This window comes from Penaeus japonicus, unplaced genomic scaffold, assembly GCF_977035675.1.
Source record: "Penaeus japonicus unplaced genomic scaffold, GWHDUDI00000001_assembly GWHDUDI00000018, whole genome shotgun sequence".
NCBI lineage: Eukaryota > Metazoa > Arthropoda > Malacostraca > Decapoda > Penaeidae > Penaeus > Penaeus japonicus.
This window is the reverse complement of record NW_028234420.1, coordinates 39,552,173-39,574,539: the sequence shown is the minus strand read 5'-3', so window position 1 is coordinate 39,574,539 and position 22,367 is coordinate 39,552,173. Positions and strand designations below refer to the sequence as shown.

Sequence of the window (22,367 nt, the reverse complement as noted above, 5' to 3'; positions counted from 1 at the left end):
TTTTGAAAATTTCTCGCGAGAATTTAAACGTCGTTATGAAGGAGGCAGGCGGAGGAGGGCGCGTCTATCTCTTCTTCCTGGATTTTTAGATGATTTCGACGAGGTATGGCCATTTTGTTCGGTTTAGAAGGGAGGTGAAGGTTGGGGGATGTTATTTTTATTGTTTTTGTAGAGTTTTTTTGTGTTAGATGAGCGGTATTTTGGGTTTTATTTGAGGGTTGGTGGTGTGGTTTTTAAATGCGTTGAAATTGTTCTAGTTTATTTTTTTTTCTAGATTTAGTTATAGTTTGTGATTAAAAAAGTTGTTTGAATTAAGGGCGGTGAGCATTGGAAGATTATTCTAGCTGTTTGTTATGGTAATTAGAAAGGAGGGATGAATGATATTTAAAATTGGATTGTATTTTGAAACGTATGGCAAGTTTCTGTTAATTATGTAAGATTTTCATTATACTTTCTTCTTGGTGATTTGACAGTTATTTCGAAGACCGATTATAATGTATCATACATAATTAACTGCACTGAGATGATTAGCTTTTAAGAACGAGTTTTTTTTTCTTCCAGATTTGATTGTGAGTGAATTTAGTCTTATCAATATTTTTATGCATTGGCTGTTAGTGAATTGGTTAAAAACAGATCTTATGACATATATGATTTTCAAATGTTCATTGTTTTTAAGGAAAAAAATGCATTAATGTGATAAGAATTATTAAGAAATGTCAAAATGCCCTGCAGCATTTTTCAAATTATTTAAAAGTACACAAAGATGGGACTTAGATAGATACACAGCACAGCTTTGCTTTATACTCAAAAGAATTCATATTTATGACTCATGAAGACCTGAATGTCACATCCTCAAAAGAAAGAAAGAAAACTGTGTGTGTAAGATAAAGGTAATTTAGTTACCGGTGAAGTGACGCAATTTACTAATCCCCTCCCCTCCCCCCTCTCCCTTATTTTCAGGGATTGATTAGGATTGCACTCTTGCAGTCACAATGTCGGACAACGTTCTTGTGGCCGTGCGAGTGAGGCCACTCATTTCGCGAGAGGTGACCGATGCCTCAACCATCCAGTGGCAGACGGGGACAGACAATACACTCACACAGATTGACCCCGCGACGCGAAAGTCTTTGTGTGCTCCGTATAAATTTGGTGAGTTTTGACCTTGTTAGGGAAAGGTATTTAAATGTTTGTGTTTGTATGTGACAGTGCATGTTTAGAGGAACAGGCTGGCATGATATTTATGAATGAATAGAGGATAGTACTCAACTACTGTATCTTGAAGTTTTTAAGCACTAGTAAAGCTATAAATTATTACCCTTCACATATACCGATAACAATTATTCCATTCTCTAGATCGAGTATATGGCTCGGACTACAACAACACAGACATATACTGCGAAGTGGCAGAGCCCATTGTGGAGTCTGCTTTGGCCGGCTTCAATGGAACCATTTTCGCGTATGGGCAGACTTCCTCAGGTATGGTGTGGTTGTTCTCAAAGTTTCTGAAAGATGCTTTTACTGCGTTGCTAACTTTATTCACATGCAATGATGAAATGCAGATTGACTCGATTAATGGTTATCTATGTTCGCTTACAGGGAAAACCTTCACCATGATGGGGGGCCGTGACTGCCCAGGTATTATTCCAATGGCAATCCAAAACATCTTCAATGCCATTGAGAACACGCCCGACCGCGAGTTTTTGATCAGGTTTGTCACTATCTCTTTAATTAAAATGGAGCCCAGTAAGTTGCCTCTGAACATGGATATATATAGGATGAATTAAGCATCTGCAAGAATGTCGGAATATCTAAGTGTGGCCATTTGTGTTTACAGGGTCTCTTACATGGAAATCTACAATGAGAACATCACAGATCTACTTGCCTCGCGTGAATCTCGCGGCAAGAGCTTGAGCGTTCGAGAGGATATTTCAGGCAATGTGTACGTGGCTGATTTGAAGGAAGAGTGCGTAAACTGTGAAGAAAGTGTAAGTGTGATCTCCTTTTAATTCCACCTTAGCTGTTGATGTTGAAAATTATGTAGGCTTGCTGTTTAATTATTGCATATAAAATGCAATATTAAATGATTGTAAACTGATCATGTTGCAGAGTTGCATCATGCTGGTCTTCAGTGAAAAATTGAATACCGTTTATTTTAAGATAGATCTCAGTATGTTATTAGCATATTTCCATCATAAAAGTTAGGACTAGAAGCCATTAATATCAACTCAAGGGATGCCATTGTAAAAGCATGTTTTTGGTAATTGTAACCTGGGGGATGATATCACCCTGAGACTAAGTCCTTATTACTCCATCCACCAATCCAACTTACTCTTAGACTTACACTTTAGCCTATATATACACACCCCTCCCTCATTATAGGAACTTAGTTTTCATAGTGGCTGTTGTTGACATATTTGATATCAAATTTTACTGTTATCCTTTGCTTCTGCAAATTATTTTCAATGGTATTGAGTGTCAGTAATTTTTTTAGAAGGCAGCACTTTATTTTACCTTTAAGTGGTCCTTTTATTTTTAAAAATGTAATATTTTTCAATCAATCAACATGACAGCATCTCCATTTTAAATTCAGAACTCACAGTAGTATTTTGAGTTGTAAATTGGATATATAGCCACTCCATCAAAGCCTTATGCAGAAGACCCCTCTTTCTTTTGAGACAAAACACATGTCAGTAAATGTCCTGAATATAACTCAAACAACATTATGATCATAGTACCTCATGCTCAGGTGAAAAGCAGCAAACCTACAGCATGTGCATTTGGCTAGAAAGAGCTTTAACTAGTTTCATATTTGATAGTAAATTGCCAGTGGGGTCTCCAAGCTGTATCTTGCCAGGATATGTGTGGGTTGAGGTATGTTTTGTCTCTACCAGGGTGCAAAATGCAGAGGCTGCAACATCACTGGTTTTAGGCACATGAGTATTGATTTGTGTATTTCGATGGGCAATTTTGGTCTTGCTGACAATTTTCAAATATTATTTTACACGCCTAATAATACTGTATAACCAGAGAAAACAGGCTTACAATATTCTTTACAAAATATAACTCAGGTTTCAGTTTTATTAGAATACAGAAACATTAGAATTCTATAATCATCATCATCATATTCTTCTATAGTTTTAATTAGAAAGCCAAACTCGGTTTCAGTAAACAAGTACAACCTTGACAAACCAGAAAATATAATGTATGTTTTCAATCACTGTTACCTATTTTGACTGAAACAAAATTCTTATTGGTTACTTAGAACATAGAGGAGGTTGTCTTTTACGGTTGTGTTTTCATATGTTCTTTTTGTTACAGCTGTTAGCCTTGATGAGAAGAGGAGACAAGAATCGCCATGTTGGAGTTACAAACATGAATGAACGAAGCTCAAGATCACATACTATATTTCGTGTTGTAAGAAAATTGTTTGGTTTTATTCTATATAAGAGCAAAGATTATATTTAGATGTACATTATTTGTTTGTTTAGAGACATTCAGTCTGTTGCGATTTTATTCTATTTTTGTGATTTTATTTTTTTGAGAAAATTATCTAAATATTTGATTAAATAATTTTACAAGTAACGATATAATAAATAGATATAAGCCAAACACTAATCACGTGACCTTCCCTTCTGCAGATTCTAGAGTCACGAGAACGTACCGAAGGTGACGGCAGTGATTCGGCTGTAGTCGTGTCACAGCTGAATCTGGTTGATCTCGCCGGCTCAGAGAATGCATCTCAGACAGGAGCCACTGGGGAGAGGCTCAAAGAGGGAGGCTTCATCAACAGGTCCCTCTTCATGCTTGGACGGGTCATTTCTCAACTGAGCGAGGGAGAGTAAGTATCAGACGTTGGTGTATTTGGTTAGATTGGAATAGTAAGATAGTTATTTTGATATTTGTTTATTATAAGTGTACAATATATTTGTGTATATGTATGATATACATATGTGCATGTGTGTGTGTCCACTACAAAATAAGTTGAATGTCCACCTGGGTCTTCTCAACTAGGACAAATAATTGGTGTAATAAAAATGGTCAATACATGGTACCCTTAAAGTGTTTTACATTATATTTTACAATGCATTGCAGTTAACTACATTTATTCCAATGATATTCAAAGTCAAAGTTTTCCAAAAGTCAATATCTGTGAAAGTAATGTTCACAAATTCAAAATATTGTATATTCCAAGCCTCTGGTGGATCAAGTTTTGTTAAAAAGAAAAATTACTGCAGATTCTAGACGTGTCATAATCTGAAATCCACCAGGCGACTTGGGCGACTTTCTGACCCGTTTTGTAGTGGGAGGTCACATATATATAATATGCATATATGTACGTAGTTGTGTTAGATATGTGCATTGAGAGAGAAAAATAGAGCTAGGCAGCTGTTCTTGTATTTTAGGCTTGGATTTTCTTTATCCTTTGTCTTTAGTTGATGTCGCAATCATGGATCATCACAAATAGGGGATGAGTGTAAAGAGTAGATTGTAATAAAATGATATTGACATTACTGTGAAAAATAATTTAACTTGAACCTTTTTTTTAGATATATTTATATATCTTTTTATTTTATTTTTATCCAGGCAGTTTGTAAATTTCCGAGACTCAAAGCTGACCCGAATTCTGCAACTGTCACTAGGAGGAAATGCCAAGACTGCTATTATTTGCACAGTTACTCCAGCAGCTGTGGACCAAACACATTCTACCCTAAGGTAATGTCTACTATCACCACTTGACATTCTGTGTAGTGTGATATCTTTATGATTAAAAGCAAGCATAAGACTAACGTGTATGCTTTTTCTTCATCTTTTTCTTCACTAAAAGCTAATTCTTTTGTTGTACACATGTGACATCAGCATTAGCACTTCCCATACTCTGACAAAGCAATTATTAGTTAAAGTTGATGAATGCATTTTAGATTGTGCAGTGTTCAGAATTCAGTATAACCAAATAAATAACTGCTACATTTCATTTTTTATTTATATTTTTTACTTTTTGCTGTCCACAGGTTTGCCTCTAGAGCCAAATCAATCAAAAACAAACCTATTGTAAATGAGGTTTTGTCCGAGGCAGCTCTACTGAAGAGGTATGCCAAACAGATTAAAAAATTAAAGGAATCGCTTGAAAAAGAGCGCAGTACAGACAAGGCACAAGAAGTTGAGCAGGTGAGATCATTACAGTGTGTGTACTTCCACTATAAAATTAGAATGTTCATATTTTTTTTCTGGTGAATATAACCAGTATAACTCACGACTAAAGAACTGTCATTCATGAAATCAGGTGCGTGAGATGCTGGACATGCAAGCCCGCAAGAATGAAGACCTTCAGGCCAAAGTAAACGAGCTGAAAACTATGTTGGTTGTATCTAGCCTGCCAAGGGAGACTGACAAGAAGATTATTGTAAGTATGAGAATTTAAGCTTTCAAAACTAGGCAATCTTTCTTTGCTCCTTGTTTGTTAATAGATTTTGGGTTGAGGATTTGATGTTAGAAACACTTTTGTTCCAGGTTATCACTGAAGTTCATCCTGATTTAGAGTGTATTATTGCCATACCATATATAAGATTTTTGAATTGCCACCATAGGCCTTTGTATATGACAGTTTTAAAGCCTTTGATGGAAATATAGTATTGAGTTTTGTAAGGAAGTTTGTCTAAGCCAATGGTTCTCAGCCTTGTTTTGAGTTATGTTCCAGCTAAATAACCCAAATTACATTAGCTTCATAAAAGAAATATTTAAGAAGTATTTTTGATAAGCCAAATGACCATTGTACAGGAAATCAATAAAAAAAAAAAAAAGCAATATTCCAAACTCTTCTAAGAAGTACTTTGCTTACCAATTTCGTGTAATCCAGATTTGGAAGCGTTGGTTAAGATCTTGATACATTCACCCTTTCTTATTCTTGCCGCAGGACAAGAAGAAAAAGCTCCGCCGTGAGACTTGGGCAGCCCCAGCAGCACGCAGAGCCATGAGAATGAGTATGGCACCTCTGAGGATCGAGCCCCTGAACCTGGATCACGAGTTCATGCGGCCGGAATTGCCACCTTGGAAGGATTTGGGGACGCTTGCAGAAGAGTCGTCCAATTCCTCCCAAAGTCCACCCCTCAACTGCTCCACTGCTTCTGATGGTAAACTTTGTAATTTAACTCCTTGTAGACTAGGTAGATGTGAAAATAGTTGGTCATGGTGAACACAGACAAAAAAAATTGTATGCATTTGCCTTTTATTGACATCATTTGGGGTTGGATAAGTGGAAAGTGGATGAGAAGTGTCAGTGAAGACAAAGTGTACATGAGTGCCTTATAATGTCCCATGGCAATTTATTTCCCACCTAGACTTTTCGACTTGCTTAATAAACCCAGACCGTAATTTTGTGGAACGTCATCACCTAGATGCACTTTATGTTATGGGATTTGTCCATAATGGGTTAAGCGCTTTAGTATAGTAAATTTTAGTAGATTATATTGATTTTTTTATCTATGACTATATTCTCCAGATGACCATATCTTGAATGCATGGTTGATTGATTTTTTCAGTGTGTCATTCAGGCAGCAGAGTAATTAAAGAAATATCTAATTAGACAGGCTTATACAAGTAAAAGGAAACTAACTTTTGACTATAATTTCTCTATCTCAAGGCAATAAAAGAAATATGTAAGATTCTGAAGGCAAAAGTGAATTTTCTTAATCTGTCCTATCTTCCAGGCTTTGGAAAAGATGACCTTAGTTTCAACATGGATTTGGCTGAGCAGTCAAAACTGGGGAAACTAGAGGGCAGTTTCAGCACTCCTGATATATTGGGAGGAAAACGAAAGAGGAGGGTCCAGTTTGACTTCACTCTCCCACCTAGTTTCATTGATGCTGAATGTCAGACTGAAGAAAGTTTACTACCAAAGATAAAGTAAGTTTGAGTCATGTAAGAAAGTGATTTTTTTTTTTCCACACACAGTTTGGTTGACTTTAAGTATGGTGAACACCTTATCCTTAATCATTATTTTTACCAATATTATAATCACATATACACACACATATACATATATTCATACATATATATACATGTATACATATATTCATACATATATATATATACATACATACGTATATACAAACATATATACACACACACACATGACACACACACACACATACACACATGTACATACATACATACATGTATACACACACTATATTCATACATATATACACACACACATACATACATACATATAAACAAACACACGTATATACAAACATATATAAACATACACATATATATATATAATATATATAATACATATATAATATATATATATATATATACATATATACATATACATATATATATATATATATATAATATATATATATATATATATATATATATATATATATATATATATATATATATTATATATATTATATATATATATATATTATATATATATACATATATATATATATATTATATATATATATATATATATATATATATATATATATATATATATATATATAATTATATATAATATATATATATATTATATATATTATATATATATATATATTTTTTTTTTTTTTTTTTTTTTTGTTTTTTTTTTTTTTTTTTTTTTTTTTTTATTCATTATCATTATTTATTGTTTTTATTTATTATTATTGTTGTCGTTACCCCCCCATATTGACATCAGCATTGTTTTCTAGCCTGCTGCGGTCTCCTTACCCAAGTACACCAAAGAGAGGTGCAGGAATCCCTCCTGGCTCCCCAGGAACTCCAGCTCATGTCCTGAGAGCAAGAAATGCAGAACTGAAGCAAAAGTTGGAGGAGCAGAATGACTGGCTGCAGGACTGGCAGACGGAACTCAGTGAACTCCGAGACTTTCAGAAGTCAGAGTTGCAGTTGCTGGAAGAGAGTTTCCAGTTGAAAATAGCTGATGGACCTATTGATAATACCAAGGTGAGAAATTTTGAGTTTTCTGTTGCTAGAAGTATGGTGGGGGTTATAGTTGCTACACCCCCCTTTTACTTTTTATTTTTTACTTCAAAAGTAGTACTATTGTGATTGTTAAGTTAGGCACTGTAATTTACAGTAAAAATGCCTTTGCTACTATGCATATCTTTTCCAAAAATCACTTTTTTTTTTTATCACACTTCTGAATGTTTATTTAACATTTACTCAACAGCTTGATGCTCAGGCCAAAGAAATATCTTCTCTAAAGCATTCACTGAAAGACTCCGAAACCCTCTTACTGGATGCCAACCGGGCTCTATGTCAGAAGACCCAGGATTTGGCTACCTTGCAGGAACAGTTCCAAGAACTCATGGAGGAAAATGAAAGGAGGTGTGGATTTGAGACAGAGCTCTACACTCTACGAGAGGAAAATGTGGTGCTGAAGAAATCCTTGGTGAGAACTACATTTCTGGATTGTTATTTGCATAGCCTCTTAGATATTTATGTATATGAATTTGAGCTTTTGCAACCTTTGAAGGTCAAACTTATCCATTATAAGCTGCTCAGTGTTCCTCTTGAACTAAGTGCTTATACTTTGTAACCCTTATCTATGTTGGCTTCTTTTAGCAGTTGATACAGATATATGTATTCCATGTGCAGTATTGTGTTTGACTCCATAGTGTATGAATTTAAGTGTTTGGTTTCTTCTGAATAATTTATTCCTTCATTTTACTTTTCTTAGACGGCTCTTGACAATCCCATATCGTTCTGCTTCCTCATTTGATCACATTATTATTTTGTCCTATTTTTAAAGTAGAGCACTGTATTCTCTTCAATAGTTTGTTCCCAAAAGAACTAAAGAATAGAGCTTTTATATTTCAGCATCCACATTTCTTGTCAGGTTGTGGATCTCTCGAACTTATCCATTGTTCCAGATTTCTGTTATATACTTTTTGTCTTCTCCAGGAGGAAAAGGAAAGAAACATAAAACAGTTCCAGAATGATAAACAAGATTTTGACATGGTGATGGAGTTGGCTCTCCAAAAACAGAAGGGCAAAGAGAATGACTTGAGGAGGAGTTTAGAAGTGAGTGTTGTCTTTCGTAACAAATCAAATTTCTTCTTTTTGCTTTTTGCTTTTTGCTTATCTTTTAATGACATATTGAAGTAAGACTTAATTATTAACCTTTCTAGGCTGCTTGGGAGGAGATAGCCAACCACGAGAGCAGTAATGTGGATGTAGTGCGAAGGAGGAGCATGCACGTTTCTCAGCTTGAGAAAGAGGTGAATGAGCTTCGTGAGAGTCGAACAGAAATCCAAGAGTAAGTCTCGATAGCCACTTCAGTTTTCCTAATTTGTGTGTGTTCCATACTAGTTCACTATTATTGATTAGGGTTTCTAGTAAAATAGCATTTTAATGGTAGAGATTTTGCCACAGGGATTATTATTATTATTAAAGATTTATTTGTCATTGTAAAGAGGTTAAGTACTGGGTTTTAGATGCAACCAGTAATAATTTATGATCAAGATAAATCTTTATAAGGAATTTGGTTTTTGTTTATCTTCCCACAATTAGGCCAAATAAATGATATTACTAATTTCTCATGAGTGGCACTGCATAAAAACATTTCAACATCAGAAAAACTTATTTAACAATAACTTTATCCAGCTATCAGAGTCAACTGACAAATTTAGTTAAAACAAATGGTACAGAAAATAAGAAATATATGTGTATGTAGTTTTAATTACACTGGTCTCAATATACTTTCCATACATTAACATTATCCCCATTTTTTACTTTTGTTTTAAGGCTGAAATCAAGTAATGCTGAACTCAAAGTACAGCTGGAGGCATCACAACAAGAGCAACAAGCCACCCAGCAGTTAGTTGATGAACAAAACCTGAAGCTCCAAGAGGTAGGGACTGTGCTGTTTGGTTTTCTAGAGATTGTGTTTAATACCTCATACAACTGTGCACTGAATTGATTTCTAATTGTTACTTAAAATATCAAGAAGATTGTCTTCTCAGCTTTTCATGCTTTATTTTGATATTACAGATTTTTGCATAACATAACCAGTTTATGAATGTATTAGAATCTGTAATTGAGTGACAGGGAAAAGGTTAAATTGTATTTGGAAACATCAATAATACTTTCTCTGCATTCATTTTATACATATCAGGTCATCAAGAAAGTAGGTTCATATAAGATGAACACAATACTATAATTGCAAAAGTATGATTTACTGTCTCATTTCTCAGTATTGGCCACATAAGGAAATATTATATCCTGGAAAATAGCCAGCCATAGAAAAAACTTCACTTGTAAATCCCTTTATTCACAGATGATGATCCTTATGGATAAGCTAAGAGAGCTAGATGAACAAGTCTCTCGCATTGAAACTTTGGAGAGTGAACTCCTGAGAGTGCAGTCTGAGCTAGAGAACAAAGAACAAAAGAACTTGCACCTACAGGAAACTGCCAATGCACTCCAGATGCAACTTGAAGAGCGCGAATCCCAGGGAACGGCCACGCGTATTCGTGAACTTGAGGAAGAGGTAGTGGATCTATTTAGCTTTGTATTTATTTCCTTTGACTTCTTATTTTGTTGATGAAAGATTTTTATGGAAGTTAGAAACGAAAAAGGATATGTGATTTTCTCTTTTTCTAAAAATTTCCTTTCCTCTGACTTTTTTCCCTTCTTTTTCATGATGTAGCTTTGGAAGAATTATTTTTATTGGATATGGATGAAACACTATCATTTACATTCTGATGAGATATCCATGACATGAAAGAAAATCAGTTCAGTTCAAATGCATCTCTTTATAAGAAACAGATCAGGGATATTTAGATATAGTAAATTTCACTGTGTTGCCCATTTCTAACACCAAATCTGATTTGCAGATTGAAAACCTGCGTGACAGCAATGCAGTTGGTAGTAGCATGGCTTTTAAGCCACTACAACTTCTCAATGCAACACAAGGAGATTCTACTATAGTGTCATCTGAAATCTCTCGAAAGTTGTCGGAGACTTTACAGGTGTTAGAAGAATCCATAATGCTACCTTCAACTCCTAATCGAGGTTCTGTTAGCTCCTTGGACGAACCATTCTTCCAGATGCAGGACTTCATTATCATCAAACAGCAGTTGCTAGCTCTGCAGGAGTCGCTTCTTGCACAAGAACAACAGCAGCAATTGCAGCAACAGAAATTTGAAGAACAAATTAGAGAAGATGCCTTACACAAGCAGAAATATCATTCTCAGGTAAGCTGCTTTTAGAGGTTTAAGATTTAGTTATGATATTGATTTGAAAGAAGGGTATGAGCATACAAGTTTATTTATATTTAGTAAAATATAGAAAATGCATAACCTTGCTTTTTAGTGATATGAGATATTTAAGTGTCATATTGTAAAATTAATTGATTGCTTTTTTCAGATTATTGCTGAAGTAGAATCCCAAATTAGTTTATGGAATATGGCTGAGGCCCTTTGTGCAGACTACATTGCTCACACTCATGCTTCTTGCACACACACCAAGTCCCAAATACATACTCAATCAGTGCATCCTCTTGAGTCTCATGGTGATACTGTTGCACAGGAAATACAAAAAGCAGTTGAAGAAGTTAAAGTGCAGGTACAGGCAGAGTATGAGGCTAAGCTTAAAGAGGAGCGTGCAGAGTTTGAAGCTAGGTTAAGTAAAGAGGCTAAAATGGGAAAGAGTGACTTGCTACAGATATCTTCTGCTTTCCCAGCTACCCCACTCAGTCTTGCTGATGAACTGAAGGACACTGGCATGAACATGACTCTTTGCAACGAAACATTTGAAACCTCTATTCTCAACCTTGAAACCGATTCCTCACAGCTAGAAGTACAAAGACTGAAGCAACAATTAGATCTACTTAATAGAGAGAATGGTGCATTAATGGATCAAATAAAACAGTTGTCAGAAGGTCAGAGTAAAGAGAAGGAAGTCGCTGATTATCCCAGTGCCCCACAGTCTCTCGCTGATGAACTACATCAAGCTGGTATGAACATGACCATGAATATGTGTGATGAGACCTTTGAAACCTCCATTCTGAACCTTGGAGGTGACTCCTCTGGTCAGGAAATCAGTCAGCTGAAACATCAGTTAGAGTTGCTCAATCAAGAAAATATCCAACTCAGTGAGAAAGTGAAACAGTTAGAACTTCAACGGTCGGAATCTCAGAAGGCAAAAGAACAGGTAGAAATTGAACTACAAGCTATTATGAAAGAAAAGGAAGTTCTGGAGGCCAGTTTGAAATCAAAGGAAGAGGAGCTTTCTGACAGCAATATAATATCTGAGGAATGCCACAGTCTTCGCTGGCAGGTTAATTCTCTGAAACAAGACAAGTCTGATCTTGAAGCAGACTTAAAACTGATGCAGGATGAAAATGAGAATTTAGAACAGATACTAAATGACAGCAAGAGGGAGGCAGAGGCTGTAAAGGACAACACTGTGGAGAAGAAAATAACGGATTCCCTTTGTCCCGAGGGAGAGCATATGCATGATAGTCAAGATCTATGCAAGGCTCAAAAACAGATTGAGGATCTTCAGAATGAAAAGACAAGACTGGAAGATGAATTGAAGAAATACGCAGCAGCCACAGAAACAGTGGAAGAGGCAACATCACCTCAGGGGGAAAATGAAGAGCAGATTAATAATGAAGATTCTAAAATGGAAGATGCTGATGTGTCAAGTGAAGATATGTTTGGTGAGGAAAACACAGATGAGAATGCTAAAGAGGTCAAGAACACACTGGAAGAACTGAATAAGAAATTAGAGGAGAAAAACATGGAGCTGGAAGAAGCTAGGAAGAAGATTCTTTCCTTTGAAGAAGATTGTAAGTTGGACTCTGGTGAAATTGTCTGTATCAAGGAATTATTAGCTTGTAACCAAGAATTGAGGAAAAAGTTAAGTGAAAAGGCTGAAGAACTAGAAGAAACAGACAAAAAGATAGAAGATCTTCAAGAAAGAAATGTAAGTGAAGAGTCCATTGAGCACCTTAAAAAGGAACTTGCCATTACCAAAGAGAAGATTGTTGCTCTAGAATGCCAAGCAGAAAAACAACAAGCAGATTTTGATAATAAGCTTTCAGAAGTTATTGCAGAAAAGGATAGTGAAATGGAAATGTTCATTACTAACTTTTCAGATAAGGAAGAAGCACTAGAGGAGAAATTGAAAGAACTTGAGTCAGCAAATTCCCAGGCTATGGAAATGAGAAAAACACTAGCAAGTAGAGAACTAGAGGTTCAGAATCTAACTGTTGAATGTAATGGACTCAAGACCACAGTTAGTGCCCTAGAAAAACAGCTGTTAGAAGAGCAAAATAAGTTTGCAGAAGTAACAAGTAACTATGAGATTTTGCAAAAAGAGAGTTCTGATGGTTCAATAGAGACAGACAACAGAATCCAAGAGCTCAAGAACATTATTGCTCGTCATGAAAATGACCTTGCTGAGAAAACGGAAGAACTAGAAGAGATGAAGAAGAGTGTGGAGCATCAGAAGGAACTCCTAGTTGGTGCAGAAGCAGAAAAGCAAGAACTCAAAGAGATGAGTGAAAGGAAAATTCTGCAAGAATCACATAACGCCTCCATTAAAATTGAGACAGAGAAGACACTTGACAGAGATGACCATTCCATTTTAGGCGACAAACTTGATGAACTGAAACAGCTTAAAGAGGAGTACAGCACGAAGATCAAAGAGCACAAGCAGCTGCAGGATAACATGGAAAACCTTAGGATTGTTCTCTCAAAGAAGGAGAAGGAGTTGGAAACCTTAAATGCTGAACATGAACAGGAAGTTTCCTCTTACATTGAAAATCTAAACATCAAGGATGAAAAGATACAGGAGCTTGAAAGTGCGATCAACCAACGGAATGAGGACCGCACAAACATGAGAATGGCTCTTGAAGCTAAAGACCACAAAGTTCAGCGACTCACATCGGAGCTGGAAGAGAGCCATCAAAGCTTAGAAAGTAAGGAAAGAGAATTTCAGCAGTACCTCGATTCAGCTGAATCAGGGATGTCCAGTCAAGTAAAAGAACTTCAGGCAGAAGTTGAACATTTAAATAAACTTCATAATGAAGTGTGTGAGGACAGGAAGAACATGGCAGAAGCCATCAAGACTAAAGAGGACATTGTGGAGACTCTGCAGTCAGAGCAACATGCATTGAAAAATGAAATGGAAACTTTAAATGAAGATCTGATGATTACTAGAGAGAAGCTGAAGGCTTATGAAGATGAGGTAAATGAAAAGAACAGCATCATATCAAAACTGGAATCTGAACAAGAGAAGCTCCAGAATGATCTTTTGACTCTCAAATCTCAAGAGGAGAATTCTAAAGGGGAAGAAGTGGAGAAGTTGGTAGGGATTATTGAAAAGTATGAAAGTGAAGTATCTGAAAAAGAAGAGTGTCTGCAGACTATCTCTAAAGAGGTAGAGGTAAAGGACTCTCGTATATGCGAAATTGAGAGTGAGATTCAGAGTCTGCAGAAAAGGAATGAAGATATGGCTGAAGAAGTGAAAGAGCTCAAGGAAGTCCAGGAACGATACAGCAAGTTGGAAAGGGAAGTGGCAGAGCAGAAAAGGGATTCACTCACCGAAACAGATGGCCTTCGACAGAAAGTTATTAATTTGGAGAGTAGCCTCGCTGATCTAGAGGCGGAATACAAACACAAGGTTGAGAAATTAGAAGAGGAAATATCTTGCCATCTATCTGAAAAGGAAAACCTGTGTAAGAAACTGTCAGAATCTGAAGTTAGATTGTCTGAAATTGATGCAGAACTGAGTGATGTGCAGGGAAAATTGGCACAAACAGCAAAGGCATTAGAAGAAAATACTGAACTAGTAGAAATAGCAAAATGCAATGAGGATCAATTAAAGAGCAAGATAGAAAATCTAGAGGAAGACTTAGAAAGCTTCAGCAGCTGTCTAACATCCAAGGAGGAAGAATTAGAAAAACAAAAGGAAGCAGTCTGTCTCATAGAAGAAGAAAAGTTGAAGCTGGAAGAAGAAATCACAGACTTGAGAGCTCAAGGGAAGGAGCTGGATGACCAGCTAGAGTCAAATAACACACAGATTGAAAAGCTGGTGAGGATCATTGAGAAGTATGAAACAGAAATGTCAGAAAAGGATGTGCAGCTGCAAAAATATGAAACAGATAGATCAGAGAAAGAAGAGCAGTTGCAAAATTTGGTAACAGAAATAGAATGCAAAGAATCAAGTGTCAAAGAAGCTGAGAAAACAATCTTGTCACTTCAAGAGAAGAATCAAGAGATGCTGGATAAGCTACTAGAATTGGATGGACTGAAAGATAAATATAGCAAACTTGAGAAAGAGCTTCTAGAGCACAGTAACATGAAAACTAGTTTAGAAGATCTACCTGAGAAACTGAGGAATACTGAGAAAAACCTCGCAACTCTCCAGGCTGAATATGAGGATGAGATCAGGAGATACAAGAGAGAAATCAGCGAGTATATGTCGCAACACGAAGAAGTCATGGCAAAATTGTCTCAGACTGAAGATGAATTGCAGAGCTTCAAGGAACAGATTCAGATACTTAAGAAAGAATTGCTGGAGAAAGAACATGCACTGGAGGCAAAAGAACAGGCATGTGTGAAGCTTGATGCAGAACGGGCAGACACAGTTAAACAGCTGGGAAGAACAGAAACTGATGTTAAGAGATTAAAAGAAGAAATTAACTTGTACAAAGCTGAACAAGAGGGGAAGGTCGACCAAGGATACAATGCTCAGCACGAACTCTCCATCAAGTTGATGAGGACAGAGGAAGAGCTACAGCAATGTAAAGAACAGCTTCACTGTCTTCAGCAGGAATTGAAAGAGAAAGAAGAATCGTTAAAAGAAAAGGAGCTGGAGTGCACGAAACTTGACACAGAGATGGATGATATTGTGCAGCACTTTGAGAAGGAAGGACAGATGAAGGCAGACACAATCTCTAACATGACAAAGGAATTAACAAAGGTGCAAACTGAACTGAAGGACACAAAGCAGAAACTCACAGATTCCATGATGATTTGCAATCAGACAGCAAATAATGATACAGCAGGGAAAGGTATTGATGAGTTAAAGAGTCAAATTAGAGATCTGAAAGAACTGAAGTCCAAGGACGAGGAGTGTATTCGTCTAAATGCAGAAATGGATGACATTGTCGAGCACTACAAAAAACAGGGATCCTCATATGGCACTATGTATAATGATATTGCAGAGAAATTGAAAAAGACTGAAAATGACTTGTCGATTACCAAATCGAAACTGATGGAGTTTTCACGGCAGGAGAACTCTGTGTCTGGTGAGTCTAGTCTTACCGTGCAGTACTTGAGAGAACAGCTGCAGGAACAGGAGAATCAACTAGAGGCCCTACTGAAGGAGAAGGAAGCTCTGCAAAATAAAGTAGACACTCTTAAGACTCATAACAAGAAACTTGAGCATGCGACTGAGAAAATGAGGACTGAAGTAGAAGACGGAGAGCAAGTCAGGGCAAGTCTACAAGAAGAACTGAAGGTTAGCAGTGACACCGTTGACACGCTCTTGGAACGACTTGGTGACATGGACAAATTCAAATTGGTGTATGAGGAGGAGAAAGCTGTTCTCGAGGACCAAATAAAGGACTACCAGCAAAGAGTTGAGATGCTTATGGTATCGGCTAGTGAGAGGAAAGATGGTATGCAGCAAGTCGAGATGATGGAAAAAATTAAGCAGTTGGAGGATGACCTAATGGCCAGCCAGAAGAACTTTGAAGAAGTGGCTGATGAAGTCAACAGGTGGAAGCAGGAGTACACTAGACAGTATGAAGAATGTGAAGGCCTGAAGGCAAAACTTGTAAAGGCAGAATTCCTCTTGGATGAGCAGAAGGAAAAATACGAAGAGGAAATCTCCCGCCTCTCAACGCGCATCAATACCTTGATGAACAGTTCCTCCATGACAACACCTGGTCTGAACACCACTGGGAAGAAGAGGAAGAACAGGGCAAGTGACATGGAACAGGAGAGAGACCAGTATATCTTGCTGTGCTCAGAACGGGAGAAGAAGATCAAGGAGCTTGAGAAGACGCTGGAAGATCTGAGACGCTCACAAGGAGTTATCTCCACTGATGAGGCATTCCAGCGTGAACTGGCGTGGATGAAGGAAAAGATGGATGCCGCAGAGAAAGAGCGTGATTTGCTGAACACAAACTTTGATAGCTTGGAGAAGGATTATGAAGAACTGCAGAAGGAAAATGAGGAACTTCATGCAAGCAGTGAAAGGGGAACCTTCTCAGAAACCACTGATGAAATCCATCAACTGAAAATGTAAGTGTTATGGCAGTTGTACAGTACAGTTTTAGTATGTTGAGAACTTAAAAAATGATTTTTTGATATAGAAAAATGAAGTATAAATATTTTACTACTAACATATATGGAAGAATTTGAAAAGGGATTAAAAAACAGTAAATATGAGTAAGGGATGAAATGGATATTGTATTTTTGTCAATATTGGGAAAAGGCATTGACTTTTCATTGTTTACTTTTTACAGGAAAATTGAACACTTATCAAATGAAAATGCATCTTTAAAGAGTGATTCTGGAGTGATGTCTAAAAATTCCTCTGCAAGTGGTAAGTTATTTCAATCAGAACTATATCTCTCATTCAAAGATGAAGTCCAGATTGAATCTTCTTACTTTTCTATTCATGTAGTGATTTATAGAGATATTATTTTTATCATAGATAAAATGATATGAGGTTCATAAATCCTTTACAGTTTTTGTGATGTAGCAAAAGCATTTATATTCTTTGATATATTATCACTTGACTACATTTCTTTACTGATGGCAGCCAGTTTCCTCAGAATTATAGTTCTTCCCACAATTTTCTCTGTCATGTGAATAATTGAGAATAAGATAAACCATTTCATTTTATTTATAATGTTTATGTGGCTTATTCTAATCAGTCGAGGAAGAATCCAGTCTGCGTGACCGGTTGGTGGTTCTTGAACGGGAAAATAATGAACTGAGGTTCAGACTCCGCGCTCTCAATGCTCCAGCTGAAAAGGAGGTTCAGAACTTGAGAGAAGAGCTGGCTTTTGCCAATCAAAAGGTAAGAGTGACTTGTTATGTGAAGATTAGAGGGTGTATTGGAGACAGGAAGAGGTATCTTTGGTGTAATATCGTTTAGTTAAAGAGAGTTCCCGAGCATAAGGTACACTTGTTTTATTTTTATCAGGTTCTAACAGGAAAATGGCATTGATTGATAAAGCTGTTTCTCTATAGTTAGCAAATGAATTGTATTTGATTTCAATAATATTACTGACTTACCACCATTAAAATGTCAAGAATTTCCCCCCTCTCTGAGGACAGTATCAGAGTTTTGATAGTGGCAGTAAAACAGGAAGAACACAATCTCATGCACCTCTTTTACTCCATGATTTGTGTACTAATATACTAATGACTTTTTACTCTAGGTTACACACTTAAAGGGTGAGCTGCGCCGCTTGCAAAACAACAAAAACATGGATTCTACAATCTGTGAGATGAAGGGCAGCAGCCATCACACTGCAGAGGCGAAAGGTGAACAGCCTGAAGGTGGAAGCTTTGATTATAGCAGTGGGAGTGGTGTTGTGATGGTAAGCTGTTGTTCTTTCAGTATTCTTTTGTCTTTATTGTGGTTGATATTGTACGGTATAATAAGGCAAAATGTAAATAAGTATGAAAAATAGCACGAAATCTTTCATCTTTCATTTTCTGTCTTTTTCCCTTTCACATTCTCTTTTTCTCTTTAATTTTCTCTCACTTCTCTCTCTCTCTCCCCTCCCTTCCCCTCCCCTCCCTTACCCTCTCTCTTTCTCTCTTCTCTCTCTTTCTTGCTTTTCTCTACATGTTCATCATAAAGCAAATCAATCTCACTGTCAATGTTCCTCCACAGGAAGTGCAGGTCCTGGGCCTGAAGAATATGGTGTATCATTTGGAAAAGGAGAAGAAACAACTACAGAATGATTGCAAGATCATGGAACAGCATGTGGATCATTACAAGAAAAAGGCACAGGAGTGGAAAGACGCAGCTATCAAGGAGAAGAAAGTGGGGGAGAAGATGACAAAAGAACTGGAGAGCAAGCGTGCCGAGATAAAACAGTACCACACGGCGATAGAGGAGACTCGTAGCATGAGCGAAAGGCAGAAGTTTGAACTTGGCCAACACAGGGAGACGATTGCCAAGCTGGAGAAGCAGAAGCAAGAGCACTTGCAGAAGATGCAGGCCGATTCCACTTCAGTTCCCACCAGCATGAGGAGACAGACCATGTTGGGACCAGTGAAGGTATATATTTTTCTTTTTCCGTTGCAGTTGTCTTAATTCTCCTTTTTTTTCTCTCTCTTTTATTCCTTTAACATTTTCAGTCAAGATGAAAGATAATTTTATGTACTGTTAAGGGATAACTGAAAAACAGGATATGCTATTTAGGTCATTTATTGAAGGACATAAACAACTGAATTACACTTTTTTTAATCTATCTTTTTCTTTGATAAGATCTGCATACCTATCATAATTATTTCACAACAATTTTTTATCCACTTTGCACAGGAATTGACTTCCGAGTTCAGTAAAGGCGCAACCAATTATGAAGAAGGAAGGAGCAGGAGTACCTCCCTGGCACCCAATCCTGCAGGAAGTCAGCTGCATCTTGGCACCCACAATGCACCATTGCCCAGCCAAACCAGAATAGAGCGCCTCCCAGGAGCTAAAGTGCCATCTTCTGAAGCTCAGAAATCAGACGGCAAGGTTCCAATGTGGCAGAGTTTGAACAAGGAAAATAAGGATTACTCTAAGTACTATCTCCCAACTTCAACAAAGAAGAAGCAGGAAGAGGAATGCAAAACCCAGTGATCTCCCTACGGTTTAATTGCTGAAGTAGGAGAGCATCTGTTATAAATCTGAAGATAGTGTGATTTCGTTAGGAATGTTTCCTTTTGGTTTATATAGTATGAATAAAACAATCAAACCTTTCTCCCACTTACTAGAGGCAATTCTTTCTTGATTATAAATTGTACCTATGATTAAGAACAACAGTGAATCAGTATCACCATTAGGATATATTGATCACCTAGAATTAATTACAAATTTTTAAAGACTGCTATTTTCTAAGACAACATGACATATTTTAAGTTTACTAATTACTTGGATTAGTCTTTTATTTCCTGCAATACAGTGTGGATTTTGTTTACTTCAGCTTTATCTTTTTGTTCATTCTTGTGCTTCCTGTACCTCTGTACATATATTTTCTTTTATATTAAAAATGTAAATATTTTAAAATAAAAGTCTAGCACTAAAGAGTATTTGTTAACCAGAAATGAATTGAACTCCAAGGGATTACCCACTGGAGTATGTGTAATGTGTTTTGTATCCTGTTTATCAAAATATCTATTATCACATGAGAAATTTTCCCAGTCTGTCTAGTGCGATTTCTCGGTCCTTCAGACATTAGTTGGACAACTGTATGATAGTGGTGTTTGATGTAGGTGATCACGGATTAAAGTATGTACATGCAGACAGCATTTTGTTGTCGGTATATTCAGACGCACTCATGTACACATTCTTCAGCAAGTTTGGGTTTGATTATATATCGAGATTTGCATGTTGTCTTTGTGTCAATTTCCCAGTGAGAATAAGCACATGTCAAGAAGACAAATTGTTTTTGGTTAGAACATGAATAACTTATTGAAAATGAAGAGAAATATACTACAAAATATGAAATATACTTAAACGGTTAGTATTTAAGGACATCCAAAAAATCCCAATTCAGATTTTATTTATAGAGGATTTTTATTTAGCAAGACGTGTGAAAAATTAACTGTTTAATGGAAATTATTAATTTCAAAAAGTTACAAGTATTTTGTCTAATAAGTTAATAATTTCAATACATCAGTTGAAAGGAAACTAGTATGGTAACACCCGCCGGACATATCAAATTTCATCCATGTATTAGATGCCGATTTTCCCTCCTTACAACAAACTGGCGACCCATTCTTTCAAGATGCACAGCGAAACCCTTACAGGTAACACCGTCGCCGCAAACTTGTGCCTTTTCCCCAACCAAGAGCCTCTTAGCTTGGTTCCACAGCGAGCCGGGTCCAGTTCCGCTTCAGGAAAATTACCGATAGCCGCATCGAAGCCGGTTGTGTGCTAAAGGCCATCCCGAAGAATGTTATCCCCTGAATTTCGGCGTTGCTGGATGGAAAAGACAGCGTCGCTAATATTGAGGGTCTCAAGAGCTACCTCCTGCGGGAGTCTACGCTCTCGGTTAGCGCTCGTTCTTAACGACTCCTCAGCATGCTACAGAAACCACTGGGCGATAACATATCTAATACAGCCTGGACCGAGATGCAAGCTCTCGCAAAGCTGCCAGAACGACTCCATAACCAACGAACCACGGCGGGTAGATCTGCGCGACCTGTAGTTGCAGCGCTTTCTTCCATCCAGAAGGCCCGCCATACACGACGCAGAAACCATCGCCATGGAATGGACGCCTAAGTAAAAAAAAAAAAAAAAAAAAGCCGACGAACTCATAAACACGGGTAGGACTCTCCCGAATATAAATCAACTCCGTGCATCTCGGACTTAACTACGGCGACCTAACCACCGCCCAAGATGTGGATCCCGAAACGGTTGCCTACCGCACATCCATCACCGGAGGAAATCTTCGGTGACAACAACCATACTCTGCTCTTCGGCGTAAGCACCATCCGCCCCCGCCGCTTCAGTTAGGGGCCCTTTCATATTACATTTATGCATTTAAGACCGATTTTGCAAAAAAAGAAAAAAAAAAGTCTCTATTTGCTTCTCACCGCGTGTTCTTTGTTTTGAACGTACAATATTATTTAATTTCATTTGCTTGTTGATGTAATGGAATTAAATATTTCCCACTATTCCTGTTTCATTATTAGTGTTAGAAATCAATAGAGTTAGGAGGAAATAGCAAAATTCAGTTCCTATTTCTGCAATATAGAAGAAAATTTGTTTCTTGTGGCATGTGAAGAATTTTTACCATATCAAAAGAAACCTCAAAAATGATTAGAGGTTTGATATCTCTTCCCATTTGGAAGCCCCCACGTCTGAAATACATAATTTGCCATTACTGAATGCATTTATTATCTATTTTATATATGTAGTATGTGCACATATATAGCACTTATTCACTTTAACACGAAGGAGAACTACAGGTTCTTAGAAGTGCATTGCCTTTTAACTGGATTTACTGTAATTTTTCGACTTTCTAATTTTAATTTTTAAACTTTTCTTCGAAATGATTATAATTTAATCAGTGATAAATAGTATGTGTTTAGATATGACTACTATAGCAGTTATAGTAGTCATACATTCTCATCCACATCTTTACAATACTGAACTAAAATAAAGGA

The 22,367-nt window shown here is 36.9% G+C and overlaps 1 protein-coding gene across 1 annotated transcript; it reads left to right on the top strand.

Moving 5' to 3' along the window:
* Positions 1 to 20,280, top strand: LOC122255472 (uncharacterized). Its single transcript, XM_043019546.2, has 25 exons — positions 1 to 103; positions 961 to 1,149; positions 1,354 to 1,476; positions 1,597 to 1,708; positions 1,835 to 1,985; positions 3,319 to 3,414; positions 3,639 to 3,838; positions 4,585 to 4,713; positions 5,010 to 5,166; positions 5,282 to 5,401; positions 5,912 to 6,128; positions 6,705 to 6,900; positions 7,698 to 7,950; positions 8,177 to 8,398; positions 8,911 to 9,030; positions 9,138 to 9,265; positions 9,754 to 9,859; positions 10,286 to 10,498; positions 10,845 to 11,204; positions 11,377 to 17,270; positions 17,495 to 17,574; positions 17,909 to 18,054; positions 18,419 to 18,580; positions 18,880 to 19,269; positions 19,534 to 20,280. Exons 2-25 carry the CDS (start codon positions 993 to 995, stop codon positions 19,834 to 19,836), a joined length of 10,035 nt encoding a protein of 3,344 aa, XP_042875480.2. The 5' UTR covers positions 1 to 103; positions 961 to 992; the 3' UTR covers positions 19,837 to 20,280.
* The last annotated feature ends 2,087 nt before the right edge of the window (positions 20,281 to 22,367 follow it).